Genomic DNA, 20,965 nt, shown 5'->3' with positions numbered 1-20,965 from the left:
ACAAAGTCAAAAGCAGAGAATTGTTTACAATGTCTTGATTTCCTTTCGCTGGACCTCAGGGGGCCCAGACCCCCACAGCTCCGGTCAAGCAGGTAACCTTATCCTAACATTTGCCAAACCCAGACTCCTCCGACTACCAGATAAGAGGAGAGAGCTTGGTCAAGTCACAGAACACAGGACCACTGCGTTGGAGTCCACTGCCAGCATGTTTTACACTGCTCCACCTTACATTTGACACCCAGCACCCTGTTTTTGTGCTGATGTTAATGCCAGAGGAGGTTTGGAGCTCTGCAGTTCTTGAGTCAGCAGAGTGTTGATGACACACCCACTCTGAAAGTTGCAGTGGTTCCTAAATGCCTCCACTTTGCAATAATGACACTTACAGCTGTTCATGGAATATCTAGGAGGGAAGAGTTTTCACAGACTGACTTGTTGCAACAGTGGCATCTAGGCCGGGCCATATCATACTGTTCACGGTAATACCGGTATAGTGTTGGGCAACGCACATGTGCAGTGCCTTTGTTTACATACGCACATGGCGGAAAAAGCGTGCCGGCGACGGAGAATGAGGGCGAAAGCGGATCGTTGAATGAAACAGATGAACCAGAATTGGTTTGTAAAAATGCTGCAACTTCAGTGTGGAACTGGTTTAGCTTTCGTCCGTCAGATACACAACAAAGCACTATTTTTGGTAGAGCATGCTAGCGGGCCGTCGTTATTACCGTGTTGTTTGGAAAATACGGCACACTTAAACTCAATCCTTTGATTTTTCTGAAAATCGACAGTGGCCCTTATAATCCTGTGTGCCTTATGTATGAATCCTGGTTGTGTTTACTGACCTCGAAATGATTTTATGTCGTACACGGCACTCAAAAATCTGTCAAATGTTTTAGTACGACTTTGCTAAGCTACGAGCCCGCAACGCTTGATGGATTGTCGGAGCATTACGGCTATCGTAGGCAGGAGCCTCGTGGAGTGATACGTACTGTGCTTCAACATAATATTACTGTATTGTGTGTGTATAACCTCTTAAGTTTTGTGGATATTATACATTGTTATGCTGAGGATATGTCGGCCAGTTTCCACTGGAAATGCCTTTTGGTTAAACTGTCAGCAAGGATTTGCATTTGCACTGTTAAATGTTTATATAACTTTACTGCACATAAAAAAACAGCTGCTTGTTCAAGTGAGAATACATTATTAGTGCAAAAAAAACCCATCAAAGTTGTGGAGTTGTAAAGTATTTTGTCTAGTGTCAATTATATCGTTATCGCAAATTATCAAATGTATATCGTGATAAATATGTTTGGTCATCTCGCCCTGCTCTAGTGGCATCCATGCTTAAATTCAGTGAGCCCGTTAGAGCGCCCCACTCTCACTAACATTTGTAAAGGCACACTGCATGGATCTTACTACTTATCTTATACACCTGTGACAATGACACTGAAAACACCTGAATTAAAAGATGAACTAATGTCGCCCAATACCACACTCCATAGAGTTTATATCCACAATACCCAACACTTCTTTTTTTTTTTTTAAAGTGATTAAATACTTTCTGTTCAAGCCATGGGTTAACTTATGTTTCACATTTAAATAGTTCTTTAATAAACACACACCGCCAGTGTTTGACATTGTCCGCAATATTCTGCCCCTTTCTAAACGTTTCCTGTTTTTGTGCGTTCAGACTTGGTCACCAGTTCTCGTCCCATTTCAATGCTTTCACATCACACATTGTGACACAACGTCAGCAAGCTCCCCAAGTATTCAGTAAAGCTGATACGTCATATTTAAAGTAAGGAAAAAAGTTTAAACCCCAAACGCCCTCAAGAAGGAAAATAGAAGCCTGAGAGATTTTAAGCCTTGGATGTCATTTACTGTTTTGAGTCCATTGTCCTTTCACAGCTGTCAAAAATACTTTATATTAAACTGAAAATGATCAGGAAATAAGGAAAAAAATATCAGCACTAAAAATAAGAAGCTGGATATCCACGAGCAAAATTACATCGCTGCTGGGGTGGGATTAATGGAGTGCAATGCACCTGCAACACAGCTTAGTGTTTATGTCAAAGTCAAACGGGTGGAGCGATCACTGACTCAGACACACAATGGGCAGTGTAAGGAGAGACGGAGGGAGAGGTGTGAATGACTTAGCCTGACATAATTAGAGAAAATAAGTGAATGGAGGTCAGCTGAAGGTAAACAGTTTATTTTTTTCTTGTTTTAATTTTCTTTTGTTCTACGAATGTTTTCACATAGTTTTAAATGGGCTAATTATACACATGAGATAATGATCCAACTGTGATCAAAGGTTGATTGCACAAGCCGCCTGATAGGAGGCAACTTTTCTGCAAATCTCTCAGAGAGATTGTCAATGGTTCGTAAATAATTGTGTCAACAATAATAATATCCAACATGCTGCCATCAGTCTGAACGAGTCTGTCAATGAGCACAACTCGAGGGGACTCGACTCAGCTGGCTGCCAACTGGTTATATTTCTATAAAGCGGGAAGGCTGCCAAGCCCCTACGTGAGCTGACGATCTATCACATTTCATTGCTGTATTGTCAGAAACAGATTGGATCTAATTGCCAACTTGACCCCTTTCAGTAAGCTCCGCCTTATGGCAACATTTATGGCATGTTTTAGTGACAGTGCTGGCGTGCTTGAGAATCTCGTTTTGAAAAAAACTGAGGTGAAATAAATGTGTTATTGTAGAAAACTGATACAGACATAGTTTAACTTTGAGAAATTAATTTGCAGTTGAAAAAAGGTGATAAATAGTAATGTGTGTTACTGCAATACTCAGAATATCACAAAATGTAAGAAACTGCAATAACGTCATATTCGACGTGTCTGAGGATTCCCAACTTTAATTTTATAACAGTCCAGTTATGTGTGTTTTGCTTTACAGTTTCTTTGCTTTAAAAATAATTTTTCAAAACGTTTTTCTGGAATCAATTTTGACAGCACTGCTTTCCCGAACTTCTTTTAACCCCTGGGGGCTCCAAAAATATACTTCGGGAGGCTCAAAGTACTTTTTTTTTCTTCTTGGGGGGAAAAAAAAAAAGACAAGTATTTACTAGAAAAAGCAAAAAGCAACAAAGTACTCCGAGAAACAACAAAGGACAAACAATACTTGGAAGCTTCCTTTTCACACATCACTCTTTAAGCTTTCACCTTATGGTCAAGGATGCCAGCAGAGGCTACTGAAATTTTAATAAAGGCAGCTGAAACACTAAATGAGATTCCTGGCACACAAAGTGGGATTTCTACCATGAATTTTGAGCTTTTGTTCCACTAAACTTTAACAAAATCTTCAAGCTATACAAACAGTTGCTTTAGCTGATGTTGTAATTTATTAACAATATCAACAATCTTCACTGTAATGTCCAGCCCTGTAGTGGCCACAACAACCTCAATGAATATTTTGATTGGACTGTCTGGGCTTCACTAACCCATTAGCATCAAGGTTAAACACCCACCCATCGATCTTTTTAAGAGCTCATCCAGTTCAGGGTCGAGGATGAGCCGGAGCCTATCCCAGCTGTCACAGAGCAACAAGGAGATTGAACAGGCCTAAACACACACACACACACACACACACACACACACACACACACACACACACACACACACACAATATTTTAGTATTTATCCACAGCATTTCAGTCTTGAGTTTATGTTGTAACCTGAGGGAGTTGGCTGGTTGCTGCAGTCATATTTATGCTGTCAGGGTGGAATTCTGCAGCTAGCCTCGACCTGCACACCAGCGCTGCATTCACACGCGCACACACACACAGACGCGCACGCACACAGCTCTCACTGCCAATTTGATTTTTCCAGGCTCTTTCTGGGGACTTTTAGTCCTGGGAAAGTTAAATGGAGGCTGAATAATAGCCAGAAGTTAGAAAAAGTTGCAGAAGATGTAGCTCAATCAAAAGTTTAAGAAGTTTACTTTTCAAAACTGAATTAAGAGATTAAAGTAATGAAGCCCCAACAGATTTGTCGACATAACCGACAGTCCAATAGTTCATTACCAGATGTGGTAGGTAGAGCAGGGCGATATGACCAAAAATATTTATCACGATATACATTTGAAAATTTGCGATAACGATATAACTGACGATATAATTGACACTAGACAAAATACTTTACAACTCCACAACTTTATTAGTGCAAAAAACCCCATCAATGTATTTTCACTTAAACAAGCAGCTGTTTTTTATGTGCATTAAAGTTATATAAAAATTTAACAGTGCAAATGCAAATTCCTTGCTGACAGTTTAACCAAAAGGCATTTCCAGTGGAAACTGGCCGACATATCCTCAGCATAACCATGTATAATATCCACAAAACTTAAGAGGTTATACACACACAATACGGTAATATTATGTTGAAGCACAGTACGTATCACTCCGCGAGGCTCCTGCCTACGATAGCCGTAATGCTCCGACAATCCATCAAGCGGTGCGACTTTGTAGCTTTGCAAAGTCGTACTAAAACATTTGACAGATTTTTGAGCGCCGTGTACATAAAATCGGATTGATTTTAAGTTTGCCATATTTTCCAAACAACGCGGTAATAACAACAGCCTGCTAGCATGCTCTACCAAAAATAGTGGTTTGTTGTGTATCTGACGGACGAAAGCTAAACCAGTTCCACATCACTGAAGTTGCAGCATCTTTACAAACCAGTTCTGGTTCATCTGTTTCATTCAACGATCCGCTTTCGCTCTTTTCATTCTGCGTCGCCGCCATGTGTGTATGTAAACAAAAGGCACTGCGCATGCGCATTTTACCCATATTCTATCGCGATATCTCATTTTCCTATGTTGCCCAAAATTACACCGGTATTACCGTGAACAGTATGATATAGCCCAGCCCTAGTGGTAGGTATTTTTTACTGTTTTATATCCCTCTTTTTTTAAAGCCCTGTAGAATATCTGCACTTACCAAAAAAAAAAAAAAAATGCTTCTTTGGAAAGTTTCATTTCCCCACTCCATACATGCAAACTTGACAACTTCCTTCCTTTGCAAACAAAACTCCCTTTTTTAGGCGTCTCTGGACTAAATTTAACTCGCAATGAATATGACAGCTCCAAAATTAGACTTTGCCAGTGTATTTTCAGAGTGTTGAGCGCACACAGGGTGAAGTGGAAATACTGAGGAGTCGGACACAGGAGATGAAACGTCACCCACAGGAGGGGGGAAAAAGAATAATATAAAAAGGCAGACGAACGCGGCAACCGGGGGTGTCGCACAAAGTTGTCAAGTCATTTTAGCAACAGGATCTGGAGAGGACTGATAAACACACATGCTCTTTCTCTCTCACACACACACACACACACAAACAAACACACAGCGGAGGTGCCCTGAATAACAAGTTTAAACAGGACTTATGATGACCAGAAGAGCCCAACGTAGAGGAATAAGAGGGGAAAAACACCTTTGATACGCCTTTGGTAGCCTGCAGCATTTCCGATCTTCATTCACTGCCTGTTTCCTCTCTGGACAATCAGGGCAAACACCACTGGTCAGGAACAAAGCTGCTTCACAGAGGCCACTCAAAGGCCACAATTTGTAGAAGATCCCTTTGCTCTTACGTCTTGCTCTTATGCTCTCGTTGTGTTTTTCACCTCTAATCTGAAAGCTGAAGATAAACACGAGTGTGTACCCATTCCAGGTGCAAAACGAAGCATCCTCCTCCATTCCCTGCTAATATGATTGAGCAAACCAAAAAACAAAACAAAAAGGGAAGCAAGGCAATCTTTTAAGTGTAGCTTCCACTAAATTATTGATAAAGACACTAAACGGTCAATTAGAAGCATGACAACCATCAGCACGTGCCTCTCTGCTGCTCGGGGAGGGTTTGGACTGAGCCTCTGTCTTCATTCATTGACACATGCAGGGTTTGTCACGGCTGCTGCACTTGACACTCCTTGATAAAGCTGCTGCTAACAGCAAAGGGCACAAACACTCGCCCCCTCCATACAGAATAAAGTTTACTAACCCTGCCCTGACAAGTACACAGAGCCACACGGGTAACACGAACGGTTCGGCCACGGGAAAACAGGCTTGTGCCCCCGTGTGTGCCGAATGTCAATTAATTAGCACAGTTAGCTTAATGTTAGCCAAAGTTGTTGAAATTCCTGTGGACGACTTGCCGAAACTTCTGCGACAAAGCCAAACAACCCGCCTTGAGAAGAAAACGTGAAGCCAATAAAGACAGCCGGCAGTCAGGACTGTTCAGGCTCGACACTCTATATGTTCAAAGTGGAAATTAGCTAGCTTTAATGTTTGCTAAAGTTAGCCGGCTAGCTGTCCGATAATGGAAGCAGATGGGTTAAAGTTTTGAGCAAGCTCCGGGAGTCTCTGGATCAGCGCTAGTCGCAGCCAGCTAGCCTCGGCTCCCGCAAGCTGAGTGACGCTGCTGCTCCCCCAGCCGTGGAGTGGGGACTGACTCACCGGAGTGTCGGTCCGATACAGTTGGTGTCTGTGCTCTCGATTTCCCGCAGGATACGTTCGTGCTCGGCGGCTGTCTCCAAACTCGCCATCCTGCATGTTGCTCCGGACGGTTCCGAGCTGAGCTGAACAGACTCGCCGGGATCTGTGCGTCACGGCAGGAGGAACCACAGGGTTGGCTTGATATTTTAACCGAGCAGCCCGAGTGAGCGGAGCTTTCCTCTTTGTCGGGAAGAAGGGACGTTGTGTTATGAGGAGCGGCGACCTGTAGAGTGTTAATGTTGTTAAAAGAGTTTAAAAAGTGACATTTGCGGTTTTAACTAAAACCACCGATTTAAATCGGTTAAACTGAGCACTGGAATTTTCAGTCCCCTACTTGGTTTGATAAAATAAACTAGATTTTTTACTCCCCTTTTAAATGTTGTTTTACTTCTGATTCAAGATTGAAGACTCTTTGTTGTCATTATGTAAACATAACATAGCATAACAATACACTAAGTAAATAATAACAATCACTTTTATTTGTTGGCACCTTTTAAAACTTCTCACGGTCATCAACATTAAATAAAATTTAAAATAAAAAAATATGTTTTGAGCATTCATCTCCAGTTTGGCATCTTAATCAAAAATAACAATAATGTGTTGACTGTTTTTTTTTTTTTACTTTTTTGTAAAACAGTCAATTTGCAGGAAATCAATAAAAATAACCAAAATTTTACTATTTGACCAAAATGGTCCATTAAAAGGGTGAAAATTGCAGTGAAGCCATTTATTTGAGTATAATGGCTTTAATGTTTGACACCCCTGATCTATAGTAAAATGGTAAATGGTAAATGGCCTGTATTTATATAGCGCTTTTCTAGTCCCTAAGGACCCCAAAGCGCTTTACACAACCTGTCATCCACCCATTCACACACACATTCACACACTGGTGATGGCAAGCTACAATGTAGCCACAGCCACCCTGGGGCGCACTGACAGAGGCGCCATGTTGTAGTAGGACAACATGGCGATAAGATATACTGTATAAGACCTTTCACCTCTAATCCGGGTAGGATCTGAAAATGGCTACCTCCATGAAGTACATCGCAATGTTTTTATGTCGTGTGTCGCCTTCAATTTCACATTCAGTTCGTCAGTATCAGTCCCTTCTAGAGGCTACCTGCAAGGACATGTCTTTCTTTGTCTCTATTTATACATCCCAGACACTCTTACTGCAAAGCAGCATTGCTTTAGGATGGAGGACAGGCCTTGGGATTACATGGAGAGTGAAGAGTATATTGAAAGGTATGGAAGCAATCCAGTGTGGACTGACTACAGGAGGAACCACAAAGTAGACATCCCCCCTCACAAGACTTGTAAGACTTGCATTAGAGGTGATAACATATGTGGAAACCCCTGCTCAATTTGTTGTGATCCAAACATCATCATTCACCATCAGAATGTCAAGTTGTTGCAGCAATTCATTAGTCCCCAAACTGGAATGGTGTTGGATTCCACTCGAACTGGTGTCTGTATGAAACAGCAGAAGAAGCTAAATGAGACAATTAACAGCACAAGATCACGGCTTACTTCCTTTTCAGATTCCATATGTGGGATATGCCCACAGCATAATTCCCATGATGCTGTGGGCTCCACACCACCACCCCCTTCCTTTACTTTAGATGACAATTGGTATAAATGATATGGGGAAATACTTCCTGATGAGAATGAAGTGGCTAAAGTCAAGAAGACATATAAGGCTTAATTAAAGTGACCGCGGCACTGGTCATGCTGTCACAAAGAGCCTCTTACTTCTGTTAATTCTGAAATTGTTTCTTTCTTGCATTTCTATTGTTTGATTATTTGTTTTTAAAGTTCCTTTATTTCATATTTTCGCTTTGTCTAATTTCACAGGAACTTATGTGTGACTTATTTATACTATATGCCTTTATTTCTGAGGGGTTTTACATCTAAGTGACCTCATATGTAATTTCCTAATATGTGTTTGTGCCTGTAAAGCCCTTTGAACATCCATATGACAATGGCCTATATACAAACGAAACAAACTGAAAACTCAAGTTTTAATAATTTTCCCGGAAACAAAAAGGTGGGCGTGACCGCTGTGTCCTTTCTCGAGCTTAAACCGAAACAAGACTTCCTTTGATATTTTCAAATTAAAACCACAAGTATATTCTGGCCTCGCATCTTTTAGCTCTTTTATTTAATAGCAGTCTGATTTTGCTGTATCTCCAACATAATGCAGTTTTGGAGCATTTTTGTACTCCACGGACTATATGTGTGCTTTTAAAAGGGGAGCAATGCTTTTATTTTGTAGGCATACTTGCTTACTCAGACTGCAGGTGTCAGTCTGAGTAAAGCTTTCGGATCTGACGCTACTCATTGTGCCTGCTGTCGGAAGAGTGAGAGAGCGAGAAAAGTTAAGATGGAGGTAAAAAAAAAAAAAGAAGAAGAAGAATAAAGACAATTTGAAGCGATCTGTTTGAATACGAGTGAAGATTGTCCGGTTGATAATTTGTGTTAACATGAAATGTCAGTGGTTCGCTAGGCTGGATGAGCCCGCAGCACTTTGCACATGGATCAGAGTCCATGCAGTGATAACGGGAACAAGCTGTGAAAACTCAGCATTTTAATTGCGCTGTTGTTGCAAATAAAACTTTAGTTTGTTTTTAGTTTAATTGTGCAGCTTTTGCCAACTTTAATTTAACTCGCGCATATACACAAACACAGGCGGCGTGGATCTGCTTGACTGTGTCTGTGCCACCTGCTGAGGGCAACTCTTGGACTTCAATCATTAAGACATTTGAATGGCATTTCCACAGATTCGCAGATGCCTCGTTGTGTAACTTGTATGAGGATAAACGGCATCTCAGTTGTGTCTTTTGAGGCTGATCAAAAACACATATTCTATGTGGGGTTTTTTCCCCATTTTTATTTTTTATCTCTTTCTATTTCAGCCCCAGAAGAAGTTGATCAACTCAGCAGAGAGTTGCGTGGATGACGCCCTCCTCGGCCTCGTCAGGGCCTCTGGGGGCCTCTCTCTGCTAAAAGGCCACAGGGTTGTGCTTCGGTATGACCTTGAAAACCTCAAGGGAAAAGTGGCCCTCCTCTCTGGAGGGGGGTCGGGCCACGAGCCTGCACACGCAGGTAAGACTATTCCTTTACACATGAACATGAGATGCTTCTGATTACCTCAGCTCTGATTTCTCCTCCTCGTATCCTCAGGTTATATCGGAGCAGGGATGCTGTCGGCGGCTGTTGCAGGAGGAGTGTTTGCATCGCCGCCTCCTGGCAGTATCCTTGCTGCCATTCTCTCTTTGCACAATGCAGGCAATGTGTCCTTCAGTTTTCCGTGTGTGTGTGTCTGTGAGAGTTGGTAGTGCATATATAATCACTGATCTTATCTGTTTAATAAAACCAGTGCTTGCACAGTGCAGTGTGGTGCAACTCTTTTTAAAAAAGTCTAACTGTTGATTTGATTTGAAGTTTGACCTTTTACATTTGATCCTTTTGCCAAAATGGTTCACTGATCTCGCCCTGTGACAGTGCTGCACTGTTGCCGTCGTTAACGCTGCACCTTATAAAAATTTGGTGGCCACTTCCTTTCAGTGAGGAAAAAATCTGTGTCCATGGTGATTGCATTATTTTTGTAAGTAGTCACAGAGGGTCTAACACCTTCACCCACCTGGTGTGAAGTAACCTGTCTGCAATGGACAGACTCAGACTGTCTTCAGTCAGTCTCACAGTTTGCAAATAAGTGCATGCAGATTGCCAGCATGTGGCAGTAGGGTGGAATCGACTCAACTGGATGCCAGCTGGTTATATTTGAGTTATATTCCTGTGCAAAATCAAAGGTTACTGAGCACCTGTGTTAGTCTGCAGATAAATTACTATCCTGCAGCAACTACTGGGAGGCAGAGCCTTCAGCTTTCAGGCCCCTCTTCTGTGGAACCAGCTCTCAGTTTGGATGCAGGAGACAGACTATGGCTGTATCCCAATTCAGGGTCTGCAGCCATAAAGGCTGCATTTTAAGGCCGATTACGTCACAGCGACGCGACGAAGGCTGTCCCAATTCGAAGGCTGCTCGAAATGCGGCCCTCAAATGCGTCCTTCATTTCCCTGAATTTTAAGGAGGGGCGCCTGAAGAGTAAACTTTAACTAAGTACTGAATATTATGTCACTTATTTATGTGCAAATGTTTAATAACGAAGAACATTAAAACATTACTGTTGGCCACATGTCGGCAAAGTTATGTGACATTAGTGACGTTTGTACTAACTTGGTTTTAAAGCCTTTACTTTAAAATATACGCCGTTCAATAGCTGAGCTTAATCTTACAGAGAATGACCAAAGCTCATGTAGAAACAAACAAACAAATGATGTTCTCCTTCATGTCTGTCAGACAAAGCTGTATGAAACGTTTCCAGCTGTTAGTATCATGGTTGCTAGGCAACCTGGGCAGCGCAACGGAGGCTAGACCGTCCCATTTCACAAGCCTCGCATTTCCGGCCTTAGCGGTCTTTAAGTACGCGGCCCTTGAGGATCATTGAGGCTGCGTACTTTAAGGCTGCAGACCCTGAATTGGGATAGAGCCACTGTCTCTTCTTTTAAGATTAGGCTTAAAACTTTCCTTTTTGGCAAAACATAGAGTTAGGTTTGCAACAGGTGACCATGAATCCTTCTCGTAGTTACACTGCAATAGGTGTAGGCTGCTGGCCCCAAAAAGAAGGATAAGGACAACAAAGTGATGTTGTGAGAACAGATGCTCATCATAACCCCAGATCAGCTACTGCTGTCTCTGGCAGAAGGGAACAAAGACTGTATATAAAAGACTGAGACACACTTTATACTAATGGTTAGCAAGCTGGAGTTGTGAGTGCGTATCTGACTGAGAAACTGAGGATGCTGTTCATAGGGTAGCGACCCATCAGTCACAAACTAGAGAGTCAAAGCCATAACTAAAAGTGTTTGCTGAGGTCAGAGGGTTCGTTGTGCAGCCAAAGCAGTTGTCCCCTGGTGGCCATTAGAGAGAATGCAGCTTTTAAGATACATAGACCTAAAAGCTATGTCCATCTTTTATATACTGTCTGTGACCTGCTGCAAGTTTTTTTTTTTTTTTTAAATATCCAATGAACTAACAACAGTCTTCCCACTCAGGAGCCTCTGGGGTCCTTCTCATTGTGAAGAACTACACAGGTGACCGCCTTAACTTTGGATTGGCTGCAGAGCAAGCTCGTAACCAGGGCGTTGCTGTTGACATGGTGATAGTTGCGGAAGACTGCGCCTTTGACCAACCAAGTAAGGCTGGAAGAAGAGGCTTGTGTGGCACTGTCTTCATACATAAGGTACACAACAACAGCCTAATAGAGGTGTTATTTACTCTGGAAACAGCTCAACTTGGACCAGTACAAGTGTATCCTGAGTTAAAAGGGTTATAATATTATATCACTGTGCTCATTTTTTTTATGGTACAAATGCTGTTATAAAGCTACATGAGGCACATTTGTCCTGTCTGCCGGTTCATACATGCCAACCCTCCCTATTTTTCCGGGAGAATTCTGAATTTCAGTGCCCCTCCCGGAGTCACCATTCTCCCGAATTTCTCCTGATTTTCCACCTGGACAACAAAAATGAAAAACCATATCCCAGAATTCATAGCTCAGCCCAGCCAGTTCCAGTTTCCAACAATGGCGGCAGCTACTTAGTTTTAATATTACTCTTATTATTCTTTCTGGGTCGCAAAATAAACTTTTAGCATATTTTCAGGCGAGAATGTAGCTGTGTAAACTTCAAATAACTGAGTTGGCGAGAACAGCAAACTCCCGGCACGTTTTCAAGCCCCTGCGGTCTTTCGCTACTCAGGTTAAACATGATATATAAGTCACTTAGATAACCTAAAACTGTTATTGTTTGACTTTTTTTTCAGTGTTTTATTTGTTCCTGAGTAAATCCGTTTGGCTGAGATTAAAGTTACTAGATTAAATAAAACTTCCTCTGGGGTTTTCACACAGCTGAATAAACGTCAAACACAAAACTGACTAAACAGAAGTGTGAGATGGTCGAGAATTTACGCCAGCATCCGGTTATATTTAGATAGCAAGGAGCAGACGGCAGTTTCACTCCACCGAGAGAGCTCGTGACGTAATTCTGAAGGCTAGACCGTCACAGTTGCTCACTTCCGGCCTACCTGGCTTTTGGAGGACCCGGCCCACTTAGACCATGAAGGCTGGGTCCTCAGGTGGATGCAGCCTCTGCATTTGGACAGCCCCAGCTGGGGGACAGTAATAACAGCGACATTTAACTTACTTTAAATAAATAATTTTAAATAAATAAACACTGTAAAATTCAAGTTTTTTGAATATGTGTATATATATATATATATATATATACCAACCCCCCCCCCCCCCTTTGTCTCCCTAATTCTGAGGTCTCAAGGCTGGCAAGTATGTGCCGGTTACTGATCTTGCAAAAAAGAAACTGTGAAACTGTTCTCTTAATAATAATTTTTTAAAAAAAAAGGAAAAGCAAAAACAAATCTTAAAACGTATGGAGGACTGAAACTGCCAACATCAAACATGAATTAAATGTATAATATGCCCTTAAATGTGTCTAATTTAATTAAAAAATAATTAGGCAATAATTCATTCATAAACTCTGGCATTATTTTTTTTACTTTACCCTGTAATTATTTATTTTTCCCACGTAATTATTTTTTGTAATACATATTTTTATTAGAACCACAATAATAATGTCACATTTTATTAAACGCTCCATGTTTTTTCCCACTGAATGAAGCTCTTTTGTGTATTTCTTTTTATATTATTATTTGTATTTATTTATTTTACCGTCATTGTTGTGAGTCATTTTATGATGTTGTATTTTGTTGATCTAGGTTGTTGGAACAGGAAAGTATACGTCATCTTGTGAACTTAAGCAGAAACCATGAATTTGTATATTTTGCACCATGCAGCCTCGTATCATTGATGCTTTTATTAGATTTTTGTAGTATTTTTCTTGCCTTTAAACATGTGGTCTCTCGCTCTGTTAGCTGGCTGGTGCTTTAGCAGAAGAGGGCTGCTCATTGGATCAGATTGTTTCCAAGGTGACGGAGATTTTAAAGAGGATCGGTGAGTCGCGCTTTCTTTTGGGGTTTTTTAATACATTTAATACTTTCTGGGAACACTGGAATATTTTTCTTAATGATGTTTCTGTTTTACTCCAGGCACTCTGGGGGTGAGTCTGTCTCCATGCAGCGTTCCCGGCTGCCTGCCTTCCTTCGATCTACCGCCAGGAGACATGGAGGTCGGGCTGGGTGAGGGATGATTAGAGGAGGATGGAAAAGGTGGAGTTGTGAGAGCAGGAGAAAGAGAGTGGCAGAATATGGAGAGCAGCCTTTTGGGCTGACACCAGTTATCTAGACTTTTATTTCCAGAACTAAACTTCCACCCAAGCTAATGAATACTTTTTACATTTTTTTTTTTTTGTGACAAATGATTTAAAACCAGATCGTTAGAATGGCCAATCTCCATCTTTGACTTTCTCTGCAGATGTGACATCATGTTAGTGATATTTTAGAGAAAATGACTGAATTGCACCATCTAGTGGTGTGCAAGAGCAGTTAAGAGCAGCAAAATGGTTTAAGTGAAGCATAAAATAGTGTTTCCAAAGAATTCATTCAGTCAAATGGGGAGATGGGGATGTCAGAATTTCAGCATGTTAAATGGGTTGGGTGTCTTTAATCTGAATCTTTCTATTCAATTCATAAAACTGGAGGAAATTCACTTGTAAAAGCTGAGAAAATGATGGAAACTCTTCTAAAGATGCACGGATGGCAAGAGCACAGGAGACGAAAATGAAATAACAGCCAGTGTTTTCTTTCTATTTTCAGGTATCCACGGGGAACCTGGAATAAAGAGGTCAAAGGTGAGTCGGATTTGAACCTTAACAGCCTGAATGTGCTTTTACCATCAGGCTGTATGGCTCAGTTTCTGTTGATCTTCTCCCTCAGGTGGCCTCTGCTGATGAGGTGGTCAAGACCATGATAGACCACATGACCAACCCAAGCAGCCAATCGCATCTGCCGCTGAAATCAGGTTCACTAAATGACATCGATCATGTATCATGCTGACCGTTAGTACGGCTACTCTCCATGTGTGTGTTTTTTCCCTCTTTCCTACAGGAGACAGTGTGGTTGTGTGCGTGAACAACCTTGGAGCTCTGTCTTGCCTAGAGATGGCTGTGGTGACTAGATCGGCCATCATCTGCCTGGGTAAGTGTGTGTCTGTGTGTGTGTGTGAGGTAAGCATTTAACCATACTTAGCTGGGTCCTACTGTGCTTCTCTCACATGATCACCATTTTAACTTTAATATGCAGGAAAATAAATACCTGCATCTCACTACACCCTGTGAGCTAAAATATCGTCCATGTAAAACATAACCTTGTCTCTTTTATTTTTCATAGCTTATGAATGGCAGTTTTTGTGAGTAGCTAGACTAACTAAAAGAAACCACAGTGGAACGTTAATGAATGCTATTGAATAACATTTTTTATTAGCACTTAGCATGAGCTCAGATGTGATTTGATTGGCTGGTTTTGGTGGGTGGGGGAACAGCACGATCATTCGATAATCTGGAATATGATTGGTGTTTTTTATAGAAAGCCGTGGAGTGGTGGTTGCCAGGGTGATGTCTGGGTTGTTCATGACCTCTCTGGAGATGGCAGGAGTGTCGCTGACCCTGATGAGGGCTGACAAGGAAACACTGAGGCTGATAGGTAAGTGTTCAAACACATAGCTTTGTTTTTCTAAACTTGTGAGGGCCTTTGTCATAACATCACAGTGTATTCAGAGCTTCAGAACTTCAAACTTCAGAAGCTTCAAAGTGAATGCTTACATGATCGACATGGCAGCAGCAACCAGTCAGTCAGCTCTTTGGCATGAAAACCACGAGGCAAACAACTAATCCAGTGGTCTAAAGAGCTTGGAAAGAAAAGCATCTGGACTTCTTGGAGTTTCCTTGAAGAAGTTTCACTTCTCATCCGAGAGACTTCTTTGGTTCTAAGAGCACCTGGTGGAGAGTCATAGATTTTAAGCCCTATGTGAGTGTCCCCCGAAGAGGGTCATGGACCCCCTATTGATCCTGTACCTAATCACATGAGGCAAGATGTGAAAACAAGTCTGACCCAGAGGTGAGAGTGTGAGAGTCTGAAAGTCATATGTCTGAACAATCCCTTATGGAGTGGAGGAGACTAGCAGCAATTAGAGAGCAGAGACCATGAAATCTCTGTGAAATTCACCAACATGTACCTACTTTCTGCATCTTTGAAGCGAGGAACTACTACTGGGCAGGAAAGATAACCGAGTGATGTATGACACAAGTTGGGATGGTCTCTTGGAGGTGTTTTCAAAAAAACTTCAGATTCAAAGGTCATTAGCTGAAGTTATTAGGCTGTGTCACCACTTTGCCAAAGTCTGGAGGAAGACCCACTGTCACCCTCACGAGACTGATTTGGATGTTCAGGAACAACCCAGAAATCATCAAAGCGAGTTATAAACTGGAAACTGCTGGAACACCAGCGTGTTTGTCCACAGTGAAGCGAGTTTTACATCTTCATGGATTGAGAGGGTACAGCCCAAGAAGGAAGATCCTGTGCCAAAATTTACATCTTCAAGCTTGACTGAAATGCCTTCTGAAGAAATGCTTTATGATTAGAAGAGGCAAAGATTGAGCTGTTTGGCCACAGAGAGATGTTTGGAGGAGTAAAGGTGAGGCTTTCAAAGCTTAAAACACTGTATGACACTATGACATCTCTGAGGGTGTTTTGCTACTGGTGGTACTGGTACATTGGATAAAGTGGATGGAATAATGAAGAAGGAGTACCTCTAAGTTCTTTAACTTCCCTTCAAATTGACAGCTAGGTGGTTGAAACTTGGACACAGTTGGTTTAAAAATTGGTTTAAATGGATAAAGCAGGCTAAAAGTAAGCTTGAAAGCTGCGGCCATGTCAGGAAACCAGGAAATTTAAATGAACTCCACCAATTCTACCAAGAAGAATGATCAAATATCATGCTAGAATTATGCCAGGAGCTTGTTGATGGCTACTCTGAGTGTGAAAGCCCAAAATACCCAAACCCAACCCAAAAATCACGATGTCATAAGTCACTGGACACTGAACATCCAAGGTCACCACATATCCATAATCACATACTGTGTATGCTACCATTGTATACAGTGTATTATCTTCCTTTTTTCATTGATTGTACTTATTGTATTTTTGTATTTCCTTCTGATATCTGTACCTGAGCTGAGGTGATGCAAAAATTTCCCCGTTGTGGCATCAATAAAGTCTTATCTTATCTCTCTCTTAAATAAATGCAGACTTTTGCACCCAGTTCTTGATTTCTCATTAGATTTAAATTAAGTTATTAGATTTATGCTGTACAATTATTCTACCCTGGAAAAGGACTGGTTCAAAGTAATCATAAATCCAAACTTAGCAGGACTTTCATCCCCAAGATGAGTGAATATTAACTTCTGATAGAACCACACAAATAAGCACTCTCATATGGGTTCAGAGACACAGATTTATATGATAAATAAATTTGTTACTAATGAAAAACACACACCTCCTTTGTCCCATCAAGATGCTAAGACTACTGCCCCTGCCTGGCCAAACCTCAGCAATGTGTGTTTGAGTGGACGCAGCTACATCACAGAACCACAAACAACCATCAAACGGCCACAAGATGAGAAGCACTCTGAAGGTTAGTTCATGAGCTTTTTGTGTATGTGTATTGCAATCAATTATTGTAATGCATTACTTATTCAAGGCTTATAATTGAACATGTTTAAAACTTGTTTACCTGCATGAAATTGAAACAGGATGAACAAAAGGAAACCAACAAATTGTGCTGTCAGAGAGGGCATATTGGACATTCCAGTTAGGACACATAACATCCATTAACTCTTACTCTCTAGCCCAGTATATAATTTCTGATCTATATATTAATAAAATAGTTTGGGCTTTTTTTAAATGGAAGTTTGTTTTGTTATTCTTGGCAGGACCACTTAGTCCTGTGATGCATAAAACCTTGGAGAAGATTTGCTCCACTCTGTTGGAAAAGCAGGAGGAACTCAATTCCCTTGATCGTGCTTCCGGGGATGGAGACTGTGGTAATACTCATGCTCAGGCTGCTAGAGGTAAGAAACTGTGATTACTATCTTCAGTAGCTTAAAGAGGAACTTGTAAAAATAGTGAAGATGCTTGTTCAGCCATTCAGGAGTGGCTTCAAGGACATGTGGTCCCCGGTTGCCCCGGGAAGCTGTTATCAGTCGTTGCTGGATTGGTGCAGGAGAAAATGGGCGGGTCTTCAGGAGCGGTGGGTTTATTGATTCAAGTGGTGTTTGACTGCAGTATTCTGTCTTAATCAGCACAAGCACATGTACTAATGCTCAGTTTATTTCAGTTGTACAGTCTGTTCCTCACTGCGGCAGCCGGTCATGTGACCGAGGGGCGGAGCAATGCTGCAGCCTGGGCCACTGCTATGAATGCTGGGACAGAAGCAATGAAAAAGTAAGGGTTGGTAACATTTTCATGTCTGTATTTATTTCAAAGTCCACTTTTCTTCTTCATATGGCCATTTAACTGCTGTTCCAGAGTTTTTGATCTTATGATCAATGTTGGCGTGCTGCTCTCCAGTTGGTTTAAAAGAAACTTAGTTTATTCATTACTACAGTCACATCATCAGCAAATGCTATACTTGCCTTCCAGTCTGAAAGCTCTGGAATATCCTTACATTTAACTTTTGAATTAATGCTCTCAGGTCCCATATTATTTGCCAACCTGGCAGGTGTGTGGTAGCCTATGTCACCATTTTCAGTGTCATGCTCCTCCAAAAGTCCAACACTGAGTTGACTTCATCAGGTCTTTCGCCGGATGAAGCTTTAAGTTACAACATTCAGAACATAGTTAATATTAGCAGGGGATTTCACTACATCTCCTGGTTTATAACACAATGCAAAAATACCAGTTCAGTTCTGGATGCATGTAAGTCACTTTATCTTGTATCCTCTGCAAAAATCCAGTATTCTTCCCTGTCAGATTTGGACAGCCATTGTCTACAACAACTGCAAGTTTCTTCCTTTTCAGACCCAGCTTATCGCAGCATACAGTTAGGTCCTTGAACAAATGACTAGCTGTCATAGTCCATTTTTGCATTGCTGCTAGTTCCTCTGTAATCTCAAAAGTACAAAGATGAGTAAGTGGGCTGTTAGTGTATGTCACAACTCAAGGAGAATAAAAGTCAAGGAAGAGAAAAGTGCAAATTGTCTTCATTGTTTTTCAACCGAACCTCCAGATTTCTGTGCAATGGCCAGGTCGGACTTAAATGTTGACTTTCTTGCAGATATGGTGGTGCCGCCCCTGGAGACAGAACAATGGTAAGATTTTTGTCCCCCAAATCTCATTTAATCTGAATGACCTAATTTATGAAGAGTGTCTTTAGCAGTGAAGTTTCTTTGTTTCTCTTACCTTGTAGCTGGATGCTTTGTGCCCTGCAGTTGATGAACTGATTAAGCTGGCCACAGCTCCATCTGGTGGACACATGGCTGTACTGCAAAGTGCTGTGAAGGTATGGTGCCACCTGGTGTTGATGTGGTTGCACTGCTCACTCAGCAGATTTTTCTACATAATGTTCCTTTTGCTTCGGTCTCCACAGAAAGCTGCTTCAGGAGCGGAGGCAACTCGTGACCTTAAAGCAAGGGCTGGGAGAGCCAGCTACATCTCACCCAACCTGGTCAGCCTGCCAGACCCTGGTGCTGTAGCTGTGGCAACCATCTTGAAAGCTATTCTGGAGGTGCTAGAGGGGCGAAAGTGATGCAGCCACCAGGATAAGAGTAGAGGGCTAATGCTACCTAAACAAAACTGTGATGCAAGAGTGATTATCATTTAAAATATTTTGATTTTGTGATGCATATTTTACATTTTTGGAAGCTATTTTTCACACTATACACAAAGTAAGTCATTACAAGCTGTTAAACTGAGTTTACGAAACAAAAGGATGTAAAAAATTATGGCAGCAGTGCAAAGATGTAAAGCAAAAATCAAGAAAAATAACTTTGGTATTGTCTCTAAAACATATTCCATTGAAAACTGAATCATATGAACAGCAGGAGACTTTTGTAGCAGAAGGGAATATTCATAGTTTCTACTAATAAAGGAAAAATCTATTAATAGATTGGTGTTAGTGATTTTGGTATTTGTTATTAAAAAAGCAAGATCCATTTATCCATTTTTCTGGTACTGATCTGGGATCACAGGGATTACTGGCATTCCAGAGAAGCCAGAGTCCATCTCTTGAAAGGCCAAACTCTTCACTCTGTCTCTAAGGGAGAGCCCAGCTTTTTTCACTTTGTGATCAGATGCTCCATCACCGTTTCTTCCTGCTGCAGCGATGATCTTGACTTTATGAAGGGTTTGTGTGATTGATATCAGTATGATTCAGATAATTAGTGAAGATAAATGTTTGGGAAATTCTTTTGTTGCATTTCCTGCTATATGATGTGCAGTAAAGATAATCCTAAAGGCTGCAATACAGCAGCTTTTAAAGTGAGGCCACAGCTCGTGCACACTAAGATGATCGCTTTCATGCAGCACATAATCTGTTGCCAGGTCTGTAGACCTTTTTTTTATTGTTCAGATACACGTTTGTTCTTCACACAACACAACTTGTATAGCAGCAGCATTCATAGTTCATTGGTGGGTTTAACACCTCCTATGGTAAAAGGTTCAGGATGTGATGATATGAAAGGAAAATATTATTAACATGAAGATGACCTGCATTCATCTGTGCATGCATTCATGCAAACATCCATCATCCATGCATGCATGCATGCAGTCATCTACCCATACAATATCCATCCATGCATCTCCATAGTAATCCATGTATCCAACCATGTATGCATTGTTCATTCATCCATTCATCCTTCCATGCATGCATGAATCCAAACATGTATACATCATCCATCCACCCATCTACACATCTATCCATGATTCCTGCATGCATCATCTGTCTACCTATCTATCCATGCATCCATCAAAGTGTCCATCTACCCTTTGATGTCTGTCAGTCTGTTCGTGTGTCCGTACGGTGTTATCTTCATATTCAACTCTGGGTCCTGAAGGGAGTTGGAGCAGCTGCTTCTTTTATATATTTTTAATTTTAAATATGAAGGTCTTTTATCTTTCTTGTTCCACTGTGTGGCATAATACAGATTAAATGTAGTTTAGATTCCAGTGCAGTAGGACAGTCCTGATATAATAAAGTAACTAAGACATATTATGTGTACATATAGATATGTGTGCTTTAACAGCACGCACCCACTCCCTGTCCTCTTCCACACAGTGAAAATGAGTGGACATGGTTCAACAACCGTCTCGTGATTCTCACAGTCTGTAAAGATTTTTCTCTTTGATGATTAAAACGTGCAGATAAAGTCTTTTTC

The 20,965-nt window shown here is 41.2% G+C and overlaps 3 protein-coding genes across 6 annotated transcripts in view; 2 read left to right on the top strand and 1 right to left on the bottom strand.

Moving 5' to 3' along the window:
* The window catches only part of exoc6b (exocyst complex component 6B), a 130,527-nt gene extending 123,849 nt beyond the window's left edge, over positions 1 to 6,678 (bottom strand). Inside the window, exon 1 of one of the 3 annotated variants that reach the window (XM_004561120.4) lies at positions 6,467 to 6,678. In XM_004561120.4, coding sequence (XP_004561177.3) covers positions 6,467 to 6,555 — 89 coding nt within the window. In that variant the 5' untranslated portion in view covers positions 6,556 to 6,678. The remainder of the gene's footprint in view (positions 1 to 6,466) is intronic. The other 2 variants (XM_004561117.3, XM_004561119.4) reach the window with 2 other exon arrangements.
* Positions 6,679 to 7,700: 1,022 nt separating this feature from the next.
* Positions 7,701 to 8,210, top strand: LOC101481183 (small ribosomal subunit protein mS40-like). The gene is given in 3 exon segments (XM_076882166.1): positions 7,701 to 8,011; positions 8,013 to 8,071; positions 8,074 to 8,210. Coding segments are annotated over 3 exon segments (507 nt in total).
* Positions 8,211 to 8,786: 576 nt separating this feature from the next.
* tkfc (triokinase/FMN cyclase) lies at positions 8,787 to 20,959 on the top strand. Of its 2 annotated transcripts, XM_076881262.1 has the most exons (18): positions 8,787 to 8,894; positions 9,421 to 9,610; positions 9,689 to 9,793; positions 11,621 to 11,808; positions 13,512 to 13,590; positions 13,686 to 13,775; positions 14,352 to 14,386; positions 14,472 to 14,556; positions 14,643 to 14,732; positions 15,120 to 15,236; positions 17,107 to 17,226; positions 17,525 to 17,662; positions 17,735 to 17,841; positions 17,929 to 18,035; positions 18,868 to 18,901; positions 19,000 to 19,092; positions 19,180 to 19,346; positions 19,503 to 20,959. In XM_076881262.1, the coding sequence occupies exons 1-17, from the start codon at positions 8,889 to 8,891 to the stop codon at positions 19,336 to 19,338; spliced, it is 1,743 nt and encodes a 580-aa protein (XP_076737377.1). In that variant the 5' UTR covers positions 8,787 to 8,888; the 3' UTR covers positions 19,339 to 19,346; positions 19,503 to 20,959. The 2 variants fall into 2 exon arrangements, with proteins under 2 accessions (XP_076737377.1, XP_004561178.3); XM_004561121.3 differs by having other exon boundaries at positions 8,795 to 8,894; positions 19,180 to 20,959.
* The last annotated feature ends 6 nt before the right edge of the window (positions 20,960 to 20,965 follow it).

Source organism: Maylandia zebra, linkage group LG3, assembly GCF_041146795.1.
Source record: "Maylandia zebra isolate NMK-2024a linkage group LG3, Mzebra_GT3a, whole genome shotgun sequence".
NCBI classification, from domain to species: Eukaryota; Metazoa; Chordata; class Actinopteri; order Cichliformes; family Cichlidae; genus Maylandia; species Maylandia zebra.
The sequence above is the reverse complement of the archived record's forward strand: the minus strand, read 5'-3'. Positions and strand labels throughout refer to the sequence as shown.